The 19,708-nt window shown below is 43.5% G+C and overlaps 1 protein-coding gene across 1 annotated transcript in view; it reads right to left on the bottom strand.

The window, feature by feature from the left end:
- The window catches only part of KIF1B (kinesin family member 1B), a 143,192-nt gene that overhangs the window by 78,717 nt on the left and 44,767 nt on the right, over positions 1-19,708 (bottom strand). The window contains exons 4-11 of the mRNA XM_025212245.1: positions 17,485-17,664; positions 13,875-13,940; positions 9,787-9,965; positions 9,066-9,177; positions 6,468-6,545; positions 5,634-5,699; positions 913-988; positions 515-593 (exon numbers count right to left, since the gene is read on the bottom strand). Of these exons, the coding sequence (XP_025068030.1) occupies positions 515-593; positions 913-988; positions 5,634-5,699; positions 6,468-6,545; positions 9,066-9,177; positions 9,787-9,965; positions 13,875-13,940; positions 17,485-17,664 (836 nt within the window). The remainder of the gene's footprint in view (positions 1-514; positions 594-912; positions 989-5,633; positions 5,700-6,467; positions 6,546-9,065; positions 9,178-9,786; positions 9,966-13,874; positions 13,941-17,484; positions 17,665-19,708) is intronic.

Genomic DNA, 19,708 nt, shown 5'->3' with positions numbered 1-19,708 from the left:
CCCTTGAGATCTCTCCAGCCTTACAAATATACAACAGCTCTCTACATTCCCACCCACTATTTCAGACTAATGAGAGGATTAAATTAGCTCAAACCCAGAAGTGCTGTGGAATACAAAGCTGGAGGCAAACTGTTAGACACTGAGCTGCAGCTACTGTTTTACCTTTTAGGGGTTTTCACAAAGCTCCATGCACTCAGCATCTTTGAAAAAAATCAAGCCCTAGAGGTCACCAGTGAAGCCATTTTAAACTGGTCTTTCCCCATGGGTAAAATGATTTCCTTTATGCACTTTTCGGCAAATATTTTCATGAAAATCCAGTAAATCTAATCTGGCCAATTCTAAGCATAAGCAACAACTGCCTCTCCCCTGGTTCACTTTTTAATGTACCTGGGTTTTGGCATGGCCTGTACCCAGCAAATACTCTCAGTGCCTACTGCACAATGGTACAAAGGACAGGAACCTGAATTTTAGAGCTGCAATTTAATAAATTTCCTACCAGATTAGAGAGTAGTACCTTAAAGTGCTCAAAGTTTCATCATAGTTGATGTCTGCTGGACTCAGAGCAGCGACCATGGCCGTTCTAGAGTTCCCACCTGTAACACACAGTGTTCTAAATGAAACTGCATTACATGTTATGGACAGCAGTCATTTTACTGAAGGTCAGTGTTTCCCAGCCTAAAACATGTCATTACAAAATATTCAACAAAGCTGCACAAAGCAAAGTAACAGATAAAGGTCACCTTCTGACACTAGAAGTGGTTTAAATAAAAAAAAAAAGCTCAAACGTGGCTGCTAAACTTAGCTATTTCCAAATGTAATGTCAATGTAATACTTCAACTGAAAAAAGAAAATTGCAAAAAAATTAAGAAAAATGGCATGAACTGTATATTATCGCAGTTAAATTAGCCATACCTAGATTTTCCCGAAGAAGCCATGTCAGCACAGAATCTCTGTATGGAATAAAGTCTGTCTTCTTCTTCTTTTTGCTCTGAAAAGAAGAGCATGCAAGTGAAGTAGTCACTGAGGAAGGAAAAAAGAAAGAAAGAAAAACACAAACGGCAGAAAGCTTTTCCTAACCCCCAAGAAATCTTATTTAAAAATGAGGCTTAGATACTGTCCTCTTCCAGGGGATAGAAAAACAATGTTTTGCTGCATTCTGTGTAGAAGGGTTGAATACAATGAAAACTAAGTTAGAAAAAGTAGTAGCAAGAGATATGTTCAAGTTCCCACAAGCTGCAAGCCCCCCAGGGTCAGAGCAAGAATCTAGGAGTGATTGTGAAGCAACTCTGGACCCATCAATGTCCATGTCTGGCAGCAGTTCAAGCAAATGGAGCAAGGGTCTATGCACACAAAAGAATCACAGCACAAATCCAAAGGGAGGATTATGAAGGTGGCAGATGACAGCACTGGTAAAAATAGACAGACAATACAAAGAAAACCAGATACTGACTGGTGGAAAAGATATTGAAAAAGCTATGCAGATAAAGGATCATCGGGGTTAAGAAAGAAAGGGGAAAAGTGAGAGTAAGATAGAGGAGGTTAAGAAAGGAAATGAAAATAGAGGATGGGAGATGTTGTAAGGTGAAGATAAAGGATCAGAATTTTTTTCTGCCAACAGGAAGAAAGCCAGACCAGGCAAAAACTGCATGAGTTCACCTCCTTTCTTTCTCTTCTCTTGATTTTCTTCCCTACTTCTCCTCTCATTTCATTCCCACTATATAAATAGCACCAGAAAGCTGGTATAAATTGGCTTTGAATGATTTATCCTTTTCTCCCACGGTAGATGGGATCACTAATGAGGGCCTGTACAACAAAATTGTTTCATGTCTTTTTTTAAATTTAGCTTTAAATACAATGAAACAAAATAATAAGTAGACATTTAAAGCAGCATGAGAGAGGAAGAGGGACAGAGAGATGCAAGATAAAAGAAGCTATAGAGAGTGAAAAAATCTTCCCCTCCTATATGGGAACGTGGCTGACCATTAAAAACTCCAAACAACCTGTACTTGGAAAGGAAACTAATTTCCCCATCCATGTTAACTGCCACTGCAGCCAGCACTCCTTGAGTATTGATAAATATTTTATTGGTTGCCATTTTAAGGTTACTTGACAGGTACACAGTTGGAATGTAGAGGGTATTAATGAGGCCACTTGACTTGATCAAAGTGCTTCTCTGAAGAAAGGTTATTCTGTATACAAGAAACACCTTTCAGTGATTACATTTAAAAACCGGGCCAATCTCAGCAAATTTCTGCAGGCAACTTACTACAGGGGGGAAAGGCCACAGCTAAGCCTTACTCCAGCAGAAAAACTATTAGACTTTAAGCTATTCTGGAAAGTCAGGAAGGCAATTCAGAAATGATGCATGTGAAGGAGCACAGGTAGAAAGACAATGAATAAATTACTCAAGAAAACATAGGAAGATTACGGGGAAACGCGAGGACAGGGAAGAGGTTGGAACAGGACAGAAAGGCTTAGCCAGAAAGGTTTTTCCTTTTTTAAGCTAACCTTGTAACTGGCTGCTGATTAAAGGATTTGGGGACTATTCAGACAAAAGCACAAGGTCATACGGCAGCCAGATGCACAAGTCTCAAAGCACCCAATCCATTAATTAGTCCAATGATGGGTAAAGAATTTTCAGAAAGGTTATATGAGTGTTCCAAAGAATCACTGAAAATGAGGGTTGTAAGGGACCTCAAGGTCATCTAGTCCAACCCTCTGCTCAAAGCAGGACCATCCCCAACTTCTTCGTAGGCAGGTTAGACTTGCACCTCCACATCCCACTGTAAATATTTTCTATCCCTCATTACCTGTGGCACACTTCAACCTGTTTTGACCCAAGGTAAGCACTTAGGAATTACCTATGAAAGCTCTCTACAGGGTGGGGCTGTTTTGTCATTTACTGACATGCAAAAAAATTAGTAGACATGCATAATGCTTCAAATGCTGCCAAAAATTAATTCCATACAACACAATTAAAATAGGAGTTGACTATGTAGTAGAAGCTTTGATGATAAATTATGTAGGTTGTGAATACCAGCCTTATAAAGAAAATTCTATTACCCTCTATGGCAAGTAACCTTTTGACTGACAAGTGAAAGAAGGGCGAGGCAAGGGCTGCACATGGCATTTTCATGTAATTTTGTCAGGCTAAACTAGACTGCAGCTTGTGAGACAAAATGAATGACCATGGGAGGTCAGGTGCAGGAAAGCAAAGACATTAAGTTATTCCTACTGATTCTAATTATTCCTAAGAGAAGTCACCAACAAACCAGGAGCAGGGATGCATACAATAAAACTATTAGACATTCTTTACACCTGCATTTTTCTCTGTCCTCCTTCCCCCCTACCCAAGGTATTTTGAGTTCCGATGCTGATGTTACTCATCATCCCATGATTATTTTGTAATTTCCTTAAAGACAGTCTACGATGCAAAAATCAAATTGCAATGAAAGCCCTTGAGATCCCTGCTCTTTGTCTTTTCAAGTGAACAACACTGGTCTTTATGGTGAATCTAAGATTTAATATCAATGGCTACTTTGGCCCACCATACCTTGCTGGTGCAGTTATCCTAAAGTTGAAAGCATTACAGAAAGAAGAAGAAAGAACACAAGTTGAGCTTCTTAACAAGACATAACAGATCATTTTAATTGTCACCTTGGAGAATGTGCAATACATACTACTTTTCTGATGAACCAAACGAGTGAGAATAGTCTACCAAAAAGCAATTAAAGGAATTATGAAGTCCTGCTATCTATTCAAACTGCTCCACAGGCTGAATTTCCTATATAACTGAAGTCAACAGCAGCATGCAACTGCAATAGCAGAGGCAGAGAAGGAAATGGAAAGTATTCTTAGGTGGGCCTGGGCTAGTGCACTTGGATTACTGGATTCTTAACTGAAGTTTAGACAGGACAGTCTCAGCTTTGGTCAGTGGGTTATTCTGCTGTAAATGGTGCTATGGGCCCCCATCATTCAAGTCAAGTAAACCTCTAATTCAGTGGGTTTCAACCTGCAATCCATAGACCCACGGGGGTTTGCAAACTATGTTTAAGGGGTTTGCAAAAGATGACTATGATCAAACAAAAGTACATGAATACCCACACTGATAATTCAAGGGGTCCACACTAGAGGTGCACCAATACATCGGTCCAATATCAGAGCAGTACCAATACAAAGAAAATTTGCTGCATCTGATATTGGCCCGATGGGGCCGATAAATGCCCGTGCTGCATGCAGCTGCAGTGCAGCACAGAGCAGAGCCAGCAGCATGGAGAGCTGCCTCCAGCTGGTAAGCCAGATGGGGAGGAGGGAGGGAGGGGGTGTGGGAGGGGCAGGTCAACACCCCCGCAGTGAGGGAGGGAAGAAGGGGTAGAGGCATGTGCTCCCCAGGGGGTGTAAATGCAGGATGGAGGTGCAGCTCGTTCGGGGGGAGGGTGCTGTGCTGGGTGGCTGATGGCAGCGCTGGGAGCGGAGCTGCAGTGAAATTTGGGGTAGATGCAGCATCCTCTCAGTGCCCATTCCAAGCCCACCCCCGCCAAGAAGAGCCCTGTGCAGCAACAGAAGAGCCTTGGAGTGTGTGCCAGCAGCACTGGGAGGATGCTGCATCCACCCCAAATTTTGCCACAGCTCCACTCCCAGTACAGCTGCCTGGGACAGCCTCAGCTTTTTCCAGCTCATGGGTGGAGGTGGGACCTGGAGTGGGGCTGCATGGGGTGGTGCGGGTGTGGGAGCAGAGCTGTGGTGAAATTTAGAGTGGCTGTAGCCCCTCCCAGTGCCCTCAGCACCTGCCCTGAGCCCAGCCCCCGCTGAGAAGAGTCCCATGCAGCCCCAGCTCCAGCCTGCCCCATGCATATCTGGGGGGTAAACCCCCCGCCCGGACGCAAGCAGCAGCAGAAGCTGCCTCCCCCCTGCCACAAGCCGCACCTCCATCCCATGCCCCCACCCGCCTGGGCAGCGCGTACCCCTGCCCCCTCCGTCCTTCACCCCAGGGGGCATTGATCTGCCCCTACCACACCCTTGCCTCCCCCCTCCCCTTCCACCAAAACAGACTTACCACCTGGAGGCAGCTGTATCGGATATCGGAACGGTATCGGCCGATATGCCTCCTTAAATATCGGCTATCTGTATTGGCCCCAAAAATCTCTATTGGTGTACCCCTAGTCCACACCTCCATTCAAAATTTTTTAGGGATCCGCAAATGAAAAAGGTTGAAAACCACCACTTTAATAGTATGCATCAAGTTCCTCTTTTGTGATGATAATTTACTTATTTTTCCAAAAAAAATCATGACAAAGCTCAGCAAGGAAACATCTATCTGTAGACTTCATTGCTTACAAGTTAAAAAAAAATAAAGAGAGGAATTTGCAATTCAAGGCTTTTTCCAGATTAAATGACCCAGTATTCCTGCTTTGGTGTGAGCAATCTTATACCAAAACTTAAGGGCTTCACGGATCAGTTATATCTACCAAAAGATGAAAGATGATTAATGCAGAAGCCAACGGTAGACAAGTCCAGCAGGGCCTTGCTGGGCTACCCAGTCTTCCGCTGTCTCAAAGTGCTATATTATAAGCTCTGAGAGCTTTGCAAAAAATAATAGGTTCCACATGGGACAAATTAAGTGATGTACTTACCACCTCTGCCAAAGCTGAAATGACTTTCCCCAGAGTTGTGAGAGACTTGTTGATATTTGCCCCTTCCTAGAAAAAAGGATCACATAAGGTGCTTCATACTGATCAGGCATGGACTCCTCCAGGTTCAAAGAGGAAGAAAGAACACTGGCTGAACTTCTTAACAAGACATAATAGACCAACAGAGGTAAATCCTAGCTGGTGTAAATTTCTCAGATTTGTAGCAATGACTTTCCCAAAGTAGATTTCACTATGACTTAAATGCCATGATCCTTTGGGTTTTAACACAGTCATTTTCTCAGACTGGCAAAATTAGTGGAGGTACCTTTCTCAAGCTCATTAACAACCCTAGTTACCAATCTGAAGAAATACTTCAATGTACATTTCAATCTACGACACAAAAAAGTTGAGGCATGACTAACATTTTTAGATCGTTAAAAGCAAACCCAGAAAGACCATTTTTTTCATGCCGTCTTAACTCTTCCTTTTAATTGCTCCCAATACAAGATAAAATTGCAGGAAATCAAATGAACTACAGACTTCTGAAAACAGTGAGCTTTTAGTTACAGACAGCAAGCCATTTTCTCATAGCAGCAATCATATGCAAGAACAAAAGGCTGTTGTGATAGATACCATTAGTCCAGCAATGGAAAGATTTCTTAAAAAGTTTAAGAAATTATTCCACGGTATCACTGGATATTGGGACTAAAGCTCTTAAACGTTTTAGCAATGTTGTCCTCAATTCAGTTTTTAATGAGCAAAAAAGCATTCTTAATCACCAGACTAGTACTACACCAGTTTCTCCTTTCCTCCCTCAACCCCAACAGTCCCCACTACCTTTAATCGAGTCCCTTTGGCACCAGTAGAATCTGCTCTCTCGCTCCCAGCCAGATCTACAAGACTGATCTTGCTGACCTGCAGAAGGAAATACAGCAATAGTTAAAGCCAACTCCTGTTGAATAGGAACAAAATGAAAATAAGTCTGATGCCACAATTTGCAGACTCTGCAGCCTTCCAAAGTATCCACTGGTGATCAGCCTCAAGGTAGCAGAGCTGTTACACTGGGATAAATACCATCCTAAATCACATCCTGATTTGAGTGCAACTATCTCACATAACCTACCAAAAAATAAAAAAGTGTGGTCTCATGGGTTTTCAGGGACTTGCAGAGCAAATTATGCCTCAAAAGAATTTAACCGCTGCTGCTATAAACAAAATTTGGGACATGAAAGGAAAGAGCTGTGTTATAAAAATATAACACAGCTCTTTCTTTATTCTGACATTAATAAAGAATTGAATAAGCTGCAAAAATAACAGAATATAAGTTATCCTCCCATAGCTCTACTGACCTATCCAAATCAGGAGGAAAAGTCTGGTTGTGTCAATACAGGCAAACCATGATCCATTCAAAGAGACAGAGTAGGGAGACATATGAAAGGGATGCCAGACTTATATTGCCACTTTTGTATACAGTCTTTCTATATTCCCCCATCAGTCAAAGTAATAGCAAGACCAGTGAAATTACTCTACTCACACAGAACGTGCTGCTTTTTAGCAAATTTAATAGGCAAACATTTTGTCTGGCCTAACAGTAACGCCAACAGTTGCAAAAACATCGGGAGACTCAGGATTTCTAAGTCAAAATAACTCCAACTCATGATCTCCTAGCGGTGCACCAATACCAGATTGGCACAAATATAAAGAAAACTGACTGTATTAGAAATCGGCCTGATGTGGCTGATAAATTGGCAAATAAATGCCTGTGCATGCGCGTAGCTGCAGCACAGTATGCAGGCAGCGAGAAGGATGCCCCTGGATCAGTGCAGGGCACTGGCCAGGTGGGTTGCTACTGCGGGCTGGTGCCAGAGCTGACCTGGGCTCTTCCCGGAATGTGGTTTGGGCCGGGGCCCCCCCCGCAAGAAGAGCCACAGCTCCATCCATCCCACACCCCACCCCCAACCCCACTCCCTCCCTCACTCCAAGGGTTTTGATCTGCCCCCACCATGCCCCTTCCCTTCCCTCACCACAGACTTATCAGCTGCACACAGCTCTTCAAGCTGCAGGGCTGCGTATCGAAAATTGGATCGGTATCAGCCAATATGCCTCCTTAAAAATCTGCTATTGGTATCAGCCCCCAGAATCTCTATTGGTGCACCCCTATGATCTCCCGATTGAACCTTCAAATCTCTGGATTTTCCCAGCTGTTAAGTCTGTGGAGGGGAAGGGGGGAAAGAGATCAAGGCTCCCATGGTGAGGGAGGGAGTGAGGCAGCAGGAACAAGGGCTGGGGTGAATGGGGCCCCAGAGCCAGGGTGGGTTGTTCAGAGATTGTGGGGGGGCCAGCACAGGGGCACAGTGAGGAAGAGAGGGACAGCATGGCTTCCCACAGCTGTACATGCCCCCTACAGGGCAGGGGCGGGCTACCTGCTGCAGGCTCGGGGCTTTGCACCCTGCTACTTTTGTTCCAGGAGCTCAGCCGCACGATGCCAGCGTGCTTTCTGCAGCCAGGTGAGCAGGGGATGTGCTGCACAGCCAGCCTGCCACACATTCCCTACCCACTCGGCAAGTGGTAATGGTACCTCTGGGTGACCCACCCCAGCTCTTGGGCCCCATTCACCCCAGCCCCTGCTCCTGCCCCACTTTCTCCCTCATCATGGAAGCCTCAATCTCTCCCCCCCACCCCTCCCACTCCACTTACCAGCTGGGTGCTGTCCGAGTATGTCTCTGTGTGCGGGTGGCTCTGTGAGTCTCTCTCTGGCTCCCCACTCCCAAGCCACAGCCCCCCCAGTCCTGCTGCTGCCTCTCACTCCTGACCGACAGTACCCTGCATCCTGCCAGGGTGGGCGGGGCCCCTTCCTCCCCAGGCTCCAAACCCCACACACACACACATTCACAGCCTCCTACACCTCCACACACACCCCAGCCTCCCAAACACAGCATCTCATGATTTACATGCCAATATCTTGATTTTTTTTTTAAAGTGTTTGTATCATGATTTCTGGCACAGTAGAGTTGGCAATGCTGGGCCTAAGCCCTCACTAAACCAGGGAGGCTGCAGAAGAGAGTTCATGAGGCAGTAATTAGTTAGGCCTTGAAAAGCAGAAACAGAAGTTTGTGTTCAAGAAAGGACATAAGTCTTCATCCGACTTTAATTTAGACTTTTTTAATGGATCCTCATCCTCTGTGCCTCCATATCCTGTTCTACTCTTATGTTCCTGGCCTTCCCAGTCAGTATCCCCAGTTAAACTAAACTAATTTCAAAAGCCAGCAATAAAAGCAGTAGATAAGACATAAGAAAGTTCTTTCCCATCCAAAACATCATACATTAGGATGACAGTCAAATTTCCAGTTCCATCTCCCTCCTCCAGTGAAACAACAGGTCACTGCAGGGACGACTTGAGTGGTAGTCAACCCCCAACGCTCCCACTCTAACTACCTTCTCGGTAGAAAGGTCAGTTTCTGTGTCATGTCGCTTCTGAGTGAAGACTATCGTAAACACAGCATGAGAGCGGCTGCTGGTTTCATTCATGTTGGTGGCTGCCACAGTCCTAGAAAGAGAGAGAGATTTGTTTCGAAGAAATAAGTCAGTTCCATGCTGCAAATAAAGATTCAGGAAGATTAAATGAATTTCAACCAAGTACTGTCAGGGTAGCACTCATCGGTCTTCCCAGTATCAACCCCCATCTACTGCTGTCTCCAGTTATGTTCTCCTTTCCTTCCCTACAACCTGCTTTATGGATTAACCCATCAAAGAATAAAGCCGACAGGCTGGTTCTAAATGGATTTTGTTTTTAACTGGCTTGTTTTTGCGAGGCATTTATGCAAAGATCACTGTATCTGCATACAGAAAAGCCTGGAGGTAAAGGGCACCACAAGGCAGTGCAATTACTAGCATATTTTTATCACAAATTCCTGCAAGCTTAAGACAAAAGTAAAATGTGGTACCATTTTACAATATTCATGTGTTGACATCCAACTTGCATTTATGAAGCATAATGCATCTTCTTATTAGGACTAATTCCTGTAGCAGTTTTTACAGTGAGTTCAATGTGCACCAAAGACATGACAAAACAGGTTCCCAAGTTACGTTCCAATGAATCCGCACAAAAGAATACAAACTACTGTACCACCAGCTAACAGGCTGTATCATAACCTACCTGGCTTTGTTCCCAGCGTCCATGAGGTCTGCAATGTCTGTGTAAGAGGTCACCGCTAGTTTGGACAGGTCCTCCACATAGGGTCCAAGCAAAGGGTGTTCTCGCACACGCAAGTTCCCCTTGTTCTTCGGGTTCAACAAATCTCTGACTCTCTCACAGTAAATCTCCATGTAACTTACCTGCAAATAGATTTACATGGGTGATTTACAACATCTGAAGCTCTCTTTGTCTGTTGAAATGCTCTGCAGCATTTCTAGGGCCTCTGTTAAGGAGTCTTTTGATCCTTTGCAATGATAACATAAAGACCACGTCCAAATAGCTTGTGATACATGCAGGAGAAAGGGAGTGCAATGTCACAATTTAGATCTCATTTAAGCTGCAAACCCTCCACCCAAAGCAGTTTCTATCACCAACTTGTTCCTTTATCTGTGCTTTACCCAACCACACCTACCCATTTGGTTGATTCAAACTGAGAAGGTCAGCTGAAATATTATATCCACCACCTTTTCAGAAACTGTACTGCCTAACTGCAATCTATTACTTACTTGAGTTTGATGATCAAATGAGAATTTATAGCATAAAGGGCTTTATACAAATGCAATTTTGCAATGAAACATAACATTAGGGCTTATTATTCAGTCTCATTTGTTACATGGAAAGGAGGGAAAAGAGTTTGCTTTCAAGGAATCTTGCTTCTGGCCCTAAAAGAAGAAATTTAAATTCCTGTCTTTTCATGAAGGAGCTACTTTGCATTCTCTAGAATCTCTATCAGTGTACACTTCAGGGCAAATTAAAATCCCAAATCTCCAAAAGAAGCTAATCAAGACAACTCTCATTACATTTCAGTTCTGCACCTCTCTGCAGCAGAATTACAAAGCTAAGGCACTTTAAAAAATGAATAATTTTTAATTTGCATGTTTCTCAGGGAACCAAACTTATTCTAATCTAACAGGTACTTAGTGACTTCCGCATGCAAGATATTAAATATTAAAAGAGATGGTAAATTCCATTCTGTGGAAAGAATTCAGATGGAAGCAGTTGTTTTAGAAATGCAAAAAGAGGATCCCAAATGTCTAAATGCAAATCACATCTCTGAGACAAATGTGTATCAAATCGCTTATGGAGATTTTTTTATTTTAACATTTAGATCATAGTTTCTGACCCAATTCTCTTCTCCAACTGGTCCCATGTCTATCCTAAGATCCTTGCATCACAACAGATCATCAATCTTTTCCTTCACATGTATTGTTTCAGACCTCCAAGGGCACTCTCCTTCCAATTAAAATAAGAGCCCAAAATGACCTGATGCTTCAAAAAAGCCTCTTAAATGCATCAGTTCTACTAAACAAAGCTGCATCCTTTTTCCAGCCCTAGAGAACAGTAAAAATTAAATGTTGGCATTCCACGTTTTCTTACAGTAAAAGTAGACAAGAACTAGGCAATTGGCTCCAATCTGATTCCTTCATTTAAAAGTTTGAAGCATATTATTCTACTTGTAGGACTATAAAAAAAAAGGTCCCAGTTTTTGTTTTAGTGGGTTTTCTTCCTTTTTTTTTTTTTTTTTCTTTTAAATGGTATTTTGATGAGGAAAAATGCCATGAAAGTTGATAAAGGGACTCCAGGAAACTATCAAAAGACATCATTTAATACTGTGGACCCAGTCACAGGACTGCCATCTATTAAGAAAGGCCTACTGTGCTCAAATTCCTCTTGCAAACAGATTTTAAGCTGTTTCAAACAAGTATAATGTTTAAAGGGAATCAGCTACAAACCCAATTTTAACATGGGATCTGCTCAGAGGTCTGACAAAAACCAACAAGGTGTAGTACCATAAATGTTCTCAGTAGGTGCATCTACACGAGACGTTTACTATGCAGTTGCCTAATTAACTGCGCAGTAAATATCTCAGCATCTATATGTGCACTCCTATTAGGGGACACAAAACTAATAAACTCCCCTGCAGGAGTTTTTTCATACACAGCAGTGCACATGTAGATGCCGCCCTGTCTGGCTAGTGAGTAGGGTGCTTTAGTGCAGGGCCAGTTGGCAGGCAGCCTCGTGCTGAAGCACCCTCATGCCTCAGCCAGCCTGTCTGCAGCACATGAAGCCCCCATGAGAGCAGCCCTGGGCTGGCAGGCTGACCCCCCATGTCCCCTGCCAGGCCAGGCTGCTCCAACCAGGATCCACGTACTGGACACGAATTAACTCCAGAGCAATATGCTCCAGAGTGTTTTGCTCCTGAGTGCATGTTCAAATGGTGTGCCTGGGAGCAAAACACTCCAGAGCAATAAGCCCCAGAGTTTATTCGTATGCATTAATTGTACATGTAGACCAGCCCAGTGATACCATATTTAATCCTTCTAGTTTACAGGTATAGTGATTTTCCTAAATGTCTTGCAATCTGCAAATCAAGCTATGCTTCAGTCTACCATCACCATTAGGACCAAAAGGTCTTCAACCAGAACTTGGCTAGCAAGTCTACTTGGTAAGCAGAATCCTACTCATTCATCTCTTAGCTGCGTTGACACCACCACTTTGAGGGTGTCAATAAATAGGTGGATTGGGGTGATCCAGCTGAAACAGTATATTTGGACTTTCAAAAAGCATCTGACAAGGTCCTCTATCAGAGGCCCAGTGTACAGCAGGCATAAAAAAGGCAAGCAAAATATTAGGGATTATTAAGAAGGGAATTGTAATCAAAACAGTAAGTATCACTATGCCGCCTTATAAATCCATGGTGCATTCACACCTTGGATACTGTGCCCAGTTCTGGTCCTCACACCACAAAAAGGATATAGAACTAGATAAGGTACAGAGAAGGGCAACAAGAACTATTAGTGGTATGGAGGGGCTTCCATATGAGGAAAGAAACTAAAGAGACTAGGCCTATACAGTTTAGAAAAGAGACGCTTGAGGAAGGACATGATAAGGGTTTACAAAACACTAAATGACAAAGAGAGAAAATAAGGATTTATTATTTACTCTCTCAGAACACAAGAACTAGAGGTCACAAAATGAAACGAGGAGGTAGCAAGTTTAAAACTCACAAAAGGAAGTTCTGTTTCATACAGTGTGTAATTCAAGTGTGAAACGCACTGCCACCAGGTGTTGTGAAGGCTGACAATTTAGCCAGATTCAAAAAGGGACTGGATACAATTTTTGGAGGAAAGAGGCATCAGTAGCTATTGAGCACAGGGGTAGAGACACAGGGTCTGAATTAGAGCTTCTTAGAACTTAAATGCTGGAAGCTGCAAGTGAGAGAAGAACAGTGGAAAAAAACCTGGTCAGATCCAGTTCACTCTTTCAGCATCTGCTCTCTGCCACTGTATGACGCAGGCTACTGGGCATGATGGTCCCATGGTCTGACCCAGTAAGTGGCATTTCTTATGTTCTTACCAGGGCTAATAGGCCTAATTAATACTAATCCTATTTAACAATAAAATGAGCAGGTATGTCTAAATACTAAGAAAATATCTGCTGTTTTGCATAGTCTGAATTTTAATCCTTTGCCAACTGTGAACATACACAACCTCCTAACCATTTATTTGGCTTGCAGCCTGGAAACTGCCTTGTTCCTAGAATTAACAAAATTGTTCAGTCTGAATTCAAGCTGCAATATTCCTTTTCTATCCATCATATGGCTTTATAGCATACATTCTCTAGCAACTATGGCCTTAATCCACTTGTGGCCAAGGACTTCACTTTAACAGCAGAGAAACTGGAGATTCCAAAATAAATCTGCAACATCGGGTAATCTAAATTAGCCCTACACCCAACAGAATTCAAAGTTTGGACTAAAAGCAATTCATAGAAAGTATACCGACTAGATTTCCCAACCAATGATGACAAAAATGCCTGCAGGTTCACGGTCAGGCTTTCAGCCTTGCAATCATTTTACAGTCCCCTTAAGACAGGTGTACTAATCCCACAGAAAAGAAAAGTTTTTGTTCACCCATTTTTGTCAGCTGTGAAAGAGAAGAGGAAATCTGTTCAAGAGCATCAGGAAACTATGCCAATAACAGTGCTTTCTTCAGATCACCAAGCTTATGTGCAGCACAGGAACATGCCACAATCCCCACCATACTCACCTCCACCGAGTAGGATATCTCCTCATTGCTGTTGTCATTGATTTTCTCAAATAATTCTTCACAGAGCTGGAAAGATTAAGCTCAAATTAGAATTACTAATAAACAATGAAAAATAATTATGGCGACACAATCTATACTCCTTCTCTTCTCCCTTCCAACCCCTCCCCACTCCAAGAGCCACATTAATGACATCTACACAGTACCAAGTGGAAATGCAGCTAATCCCTATTCCCAATCACTGTATTTATGCCTGCTATTTATTCATTCTTCTCTTTCACCAACTGTACCAAGCTGAACTGGTATTAATCCACCACAAAGTCAGAAAAATTACTCTGTACAAAACTGACATCCTAAAACAATTGAAATTAGAATTTCTAACCTGTTTTGCTTGAGAGGCATAATTAAAAATACTAAATTTCTAACCTGTTTTGCTTGAGAGGCATAATTATAAATTCTAAACCCTCCCCCATGCAGCCATACAAAACAAAAAGCTGCTTATTTTTAGGGAAATAATCCTCAGAGTCATTAGTCTGCTTGACACAGTTCCAGGAATTAGATTTCAGTGAATTACTGGATACAGTTTAAAATCAGTTAGGAACATGCTTGTTCAAAAGATGCACTGGCTACCCAAAAAGAACAGATTTTATCGTGTTCTCTGCAAATGTGATTAGCTTTAAAATAGGCAAAATACAAACCTAAGAATTAAGATAAGAAGATAAGACAGGAAGAAGCTACATGCACTGAATTAGCATATGACATGGGTAGATGTCAAAGGACACTACAAGTGTAGCGAGACAACAGAAAAGGCCTTCAGGGCTATCTGTACCCAAACAGCAATTTCACACCAAATGCATAGCAGCATAGCAAGTGCCCAAAGATGGTCAGGCTGCGACCTCTGAACAGCTAACTCAGAAAAAAATTAAGACATCTTCAATTCCACACAGATATGTTACGGGTTGTCAAATAAGTGAACCTCCTGAACATACAGAAATACAAGATCAAAGATCTATAGGGGTGCACCGATAAAGATTTTCTTGGCCAATAGTGATGGCTGATAATTAACCAGCCAGGGGCTGGCCAATACCAATACTGATCTGATTGCTGATGTGCAGCCCAGCAGTTTGGAGAGCAGCATCCGGACAGTAAGTCTGTGGGTTGGGAACGCACATGGGGGCAGAGTAGATAGAGGCCACCATGGTGAGGGTGGGAATGGGGCTGGGACAGGGGCTGCCCAGCCAGGGCAGGGCGTGGGTCAGAGCTGCAGGAGGTTCATCTGGGGGGCAGAGTGGGGCAACTCCCAGCCATTGCGTGGACCCCCAGGGGAGGCACATGCCCCCAGATTTGTGTGCAGGGCAAGGGCAGGATGCCCACTGTGGGCTTGGGAGCTACACCGGCCATTTCCTGGGGAGGGCTGGGGGGCTGGGCCAGGGCTACTCTCAAAACAGGCAGGGGTGGGGCAGCACAGGCGGCAGCAGCACTGGGAGGGGAGCTACAAGGGAACTATGGTAAATTTTGGGGTAGCTGTACCCCGTATTTCCCTGTCCCAGCGCCACCACTGCCCGCCCCAAGTGCAGCCCCAGACCAGACCCTGCTGGGAAGAGGCCAGCAACGCCCCTAGCCCCAAGCTCACAGCAGCAGCCCGCCCACACCCTGAGCATAAGTCTGGGGGGCACATGCCCCCACACACAGCGACTGGGAGCTACTACCCCAGTCTCTGCCATGCAGATGAGCAGCCCATGGCTTTGCCCCATGCACCGCCCCAACTGGGCACCACCTACCCCTGCCCCAGTCCCACTCCGTCCCTCACCACGGGGGCCTCAATCTGCCTCCCTCCCCCCCAACCTACTGGCCGGATGCTGCTCTCCAAGAAGCCAGGCTGCATTCCTCACCACATTCGTGCTGCAGCTGCGCATATGTACGTGGCATTTATTGGTGACATTATCGGCTACACCAGCCAAAAAAAGCCGATTGCCAATAATGTCAAATTTCCTTTTCTCAGTGCTGATCCAATATGGGTTGATATATCAGTGCACCTCTAAAGACCTATATTCGTATAGAAACAGATCCTGCCCTACCTTCTGTATGTTTTTCAAGTGAAAGGACAGGAATTAGCGAGTATAATTTATACAAAAATAATGTTATCCCTGCATATAGTTGCGTTTGATCCTCTGCAGGAGGTTAGTAAGAGCCTGTAGTAGACAGCAGGAGCAATAGTTTGGTCTGTTTTCAACGTGGACTCTGACTTGCACAGATTTGGGGAACAACGAACATGAAATATGAAAATCTCCAATTTTACAAAAACAATGTACACCAAGCTGCTCTGTAAAGCAGCAAAGAAATACCAAGCTGCTCTAATCCACTTCAAGGGCTAAGCCCAAATACACATTAAAATGAGAAAATTAATAAAGGTGCTTGGCTATATGAAGAACCTTTCTTATTAGATATACTATACATTTGTATAAGTAACTTCTTCTCAAGTACTATTTAAAGCTAACCTATATGCAGCCTCTAAGGTCCCCTGTATGCATCATAGGTATTGGGCGATTACCTTGTTAACTGTACAATTACCTGGAGACCAGCAAAGTAGCTATGACACAATAAAAGCCTCCAATCAGCTGTCAAGTTAGACCTCGAAGATGTGTACTAACTTTATAGCTGGTTGCTATTAAACTTTATTTTGCATGTGTACCAATGTCTCCCCTGAGGCTAGGAGCCCTGTCAGTTGACAGAGCTCCTAACCATAGCGTAAAAGCCCCGAGACCTGGGGATCACGGCATCCATGGTCCCCAGAGGTTTGGGGGTTTCATGCACCCCTGAACCCTAGGGATTTCACAAACTGCAATCCCCAGGGTCCAGGCGTTTCACTCAAACGTCAGGACCCTGGGGATTGAAATATCTGAAGTATTTAAAATCTCTGGGCTTGTACTGTAAATTATGTTTATACACCCAATAGTGCTAACATTGTGCAGCACCCCATGACTGCAGCACCCTGACTGAGAATTACTGGACTAGATATTCTCCAGACCCCTTTTTCTGGCAGTATCATCAACGATGCCATTTCCTGTCCAGTAAGAATCCTAATATTCCTGTACCGCCTGGCCACAATCAGAAGAGGAAAAAAAAAAACAAAACGTGAAATCTTTCCTCAGCGTTACTTTTTTTGGATGCAGAAAGAATTGGAAAGAGCATGTACTAAATTAAGTACTCTATACCGAGTTTAAAATTTGTTATTCTATGATTGCACTGATTTCTTTATTTCCCCTAAATTTGAGTCACTCTTCTTAACATTTCTCTTAATTGCCTGAAAGTTATACGCCCTCCAAACAATTTACAGTACCCACCTCTACTTTCAAAAATACAGACTTCTAGATAGCTGAGAAACATGTGCAACCAGGTCTGTTATACCATGCTAGTCACTTACTAGTTTGGACAAAAAACATGGTCAGTTATACTAGACGCTATCAACTCCCTGGGTCAAGACATTTGCAGACCAGATGTACAGATCAATGCTTCCTCCCTGAAAAGCAAGATTTGTTTTCTGTGGACTATCAATGCAAGGTAAAGGGTGTTAAGAGTATCAAACACCTCAAAATGTTGCGAGTTATATTACCTGTGGAATGATGCCAGCTTGGCTTTCTTCCTGTTTACCCATCATGGTATAGGACTTCCCAGCTCCAGTCTGCCCATAAGCAAAGATGCACACATTGTAGCCCTCGAAGGCATGCAGCAGCATCTCCTTCCCGATATCATTATACACACGGCTCTGAGATGCAAAGCTGGGATCTTCAGCCTGTAAAGATTTAAAGAGAATCAATCAATATTGCCTTCTCCTCTTAACCCAGACGCTACAATTGAAAAAGAGATTAGAGTTATTTTCTACTGAAAAGAAACCTTGTGGGTCAATCTCACAGGAGAAAGTATCACTAGCATTACTTTTCCACACATGGCTTCTAAGGGAGCGTGAAGCGGGCCACATTCGATTCAGATTCGGTCCGATTCAGGGCACAGCGATTCGATTTGTTGATTCGGATCACTGTCCCACTTTGATTCGGCCGAATCTGAAGATTTGATGCCGATTCAGAGAATCAGCGATTCACCCATAGACACAGCTTTAAATGTTTTTGCTACATAGCTCGAGGTACCAAGCACAGCTCGTGAACACTGAGATGGTGGGGCTGATGGAGCGTCTCGTAGGAGTGCGGGGGGGTGGCCAGCATGCTCGGCGACAGAACCAGAAGTCGACTGGAAGTGCTTCTGGTCCACTACCAAGCATGCTGGGGACCACACCCCCCCAAAACTCCCAGGAGACACTCCATCCTCCCCACCATCTCAGTGTTCATGAGCCACCCGGTACCTTGAGGTATGTAGAAAAAACATTTAAAGCTGTGTCTACGTCCGAATCATCGAATCTCTCCGAATCGATTCAGAGGGTTCCAATTCGATTAAGAGAGATTAAAGGGTCACCTGATTCGATTCGGATTCAAAGATTCGGCCACCGAACTGGGTCAAATCTCTGCTGAATTGAATCAGCGACCGAAGCTTCGCACAGCCCTAATGGTTTCCCAAAGCAATTCCACGTGGGGCAGAATGAGACTGACAATCCTGGTAGTGTCACTATGCTAGGGGAAGCATCTGCCTAAGAAAAAAAACTTTTATGCCATCCTATAGCAGTTGGTCTGGACAAGGACCTAAGGAAAGAAACACTGAAACAAGCTGCTCACAATTTTTCTTTTTTAGAGTAAAAAGCATATTTGAGCTTCAGATGCCAGTCAAAACAAACCATGCAACTGAACAAGCTTGTTTGGCAGCTCACATTACACTTCCTACAATCTAGACTTATACTTACACCTCTGCTTCACTAATTTATACTAATGAGTACAGAGCCCACCTCACAGCAATACGGTTTCAAGTTAGTAAGTAGGTAAGCAAACTAAAAGCCAAGGAAAATGCATGTGAAATGATTTCACATTGGAAATTGTAGTTAGACCTGATCAGTAACACTTTACTGATCTAAATTGCACCTTCTGGATTTTTATTTTGTGCTCATCAGAACGTAAAGCAAAGCAGCTTTAGTAACACAAGGCCGTACCGCAGCTTAATCTACTAGTAAAAATGTATGTGAGAAGAGAAAACATTGTGTATACACATACTAGAAACCTGCTAGTTTCTAATCTGTTTTAAAAGTTTTCTGCTTCTAAAATGCAAGTTTGTGGCATTCTTTTATCTAGGAAAAAAATATATATTTAAAAAGTTATACTTAAGAGTCAAGTGGAATCATGAACAAACATGGTCCTGTTTAACCAAAGCACATTTAGCTTCTATTTCTTTTACTAAATAAGAGAAAGTAAAGACCGTATTTAAATCCTCAGACACTGAATTTGAAGATACCAAATATAAACACTAGAAATAATCAAAGCTTTTTTAAAGCTTAAGCTCTCTCTCTCCCATCAACACATGGGGCACACGTCCACCCAAACACGAACGTGCATCTTGCAGTGTCTCAAAGCCATTTGAGACGCTACAAGAGGCATGTGCGGGAACAAAAAAAAAAACATTCCCCGAGCTGCAAATCTGCAACACGGGGGCAAAATTAGACCCCTGAATATCCAGGGCTCAAAAAAAACGCAGGGGGAAAAAGAGAGACAGGGCACAGGCCCAGACCCTGACACAACCAGAGGCTCGGTCTCCCACAGAGACACTCTGGTAGCCAGCCAAAGCATCTCTATGGCTGGCCCTTGCCCCGGTGCTAAAGCACACTGCCTGCCCGTGTGGGGCAAGCAGCGATGCAAGCTGCAGGGACCTGGACCCAGGCTCCTGTTGGTAAGTGGGGGGGG

Source organism: Alligator sinensis, unplaced genomic scaffold, assembly GCF_000455745.1.
Source record: "Alligator sinensis unplaced genomic scaffold, ASM45574v1 scaffold366_1, whole genome shotgun sequence".
NCBI lineage: Eukaryota > Metazoa > Chordata > Crocodylia > Alligatoridae > Alligator > Alligator sinensis.
The sequence above is the reverse complement of the archived record's forward strand: the minus strand, read 5'-3'. Positions and strand labels throughout refer to the sequence as shown.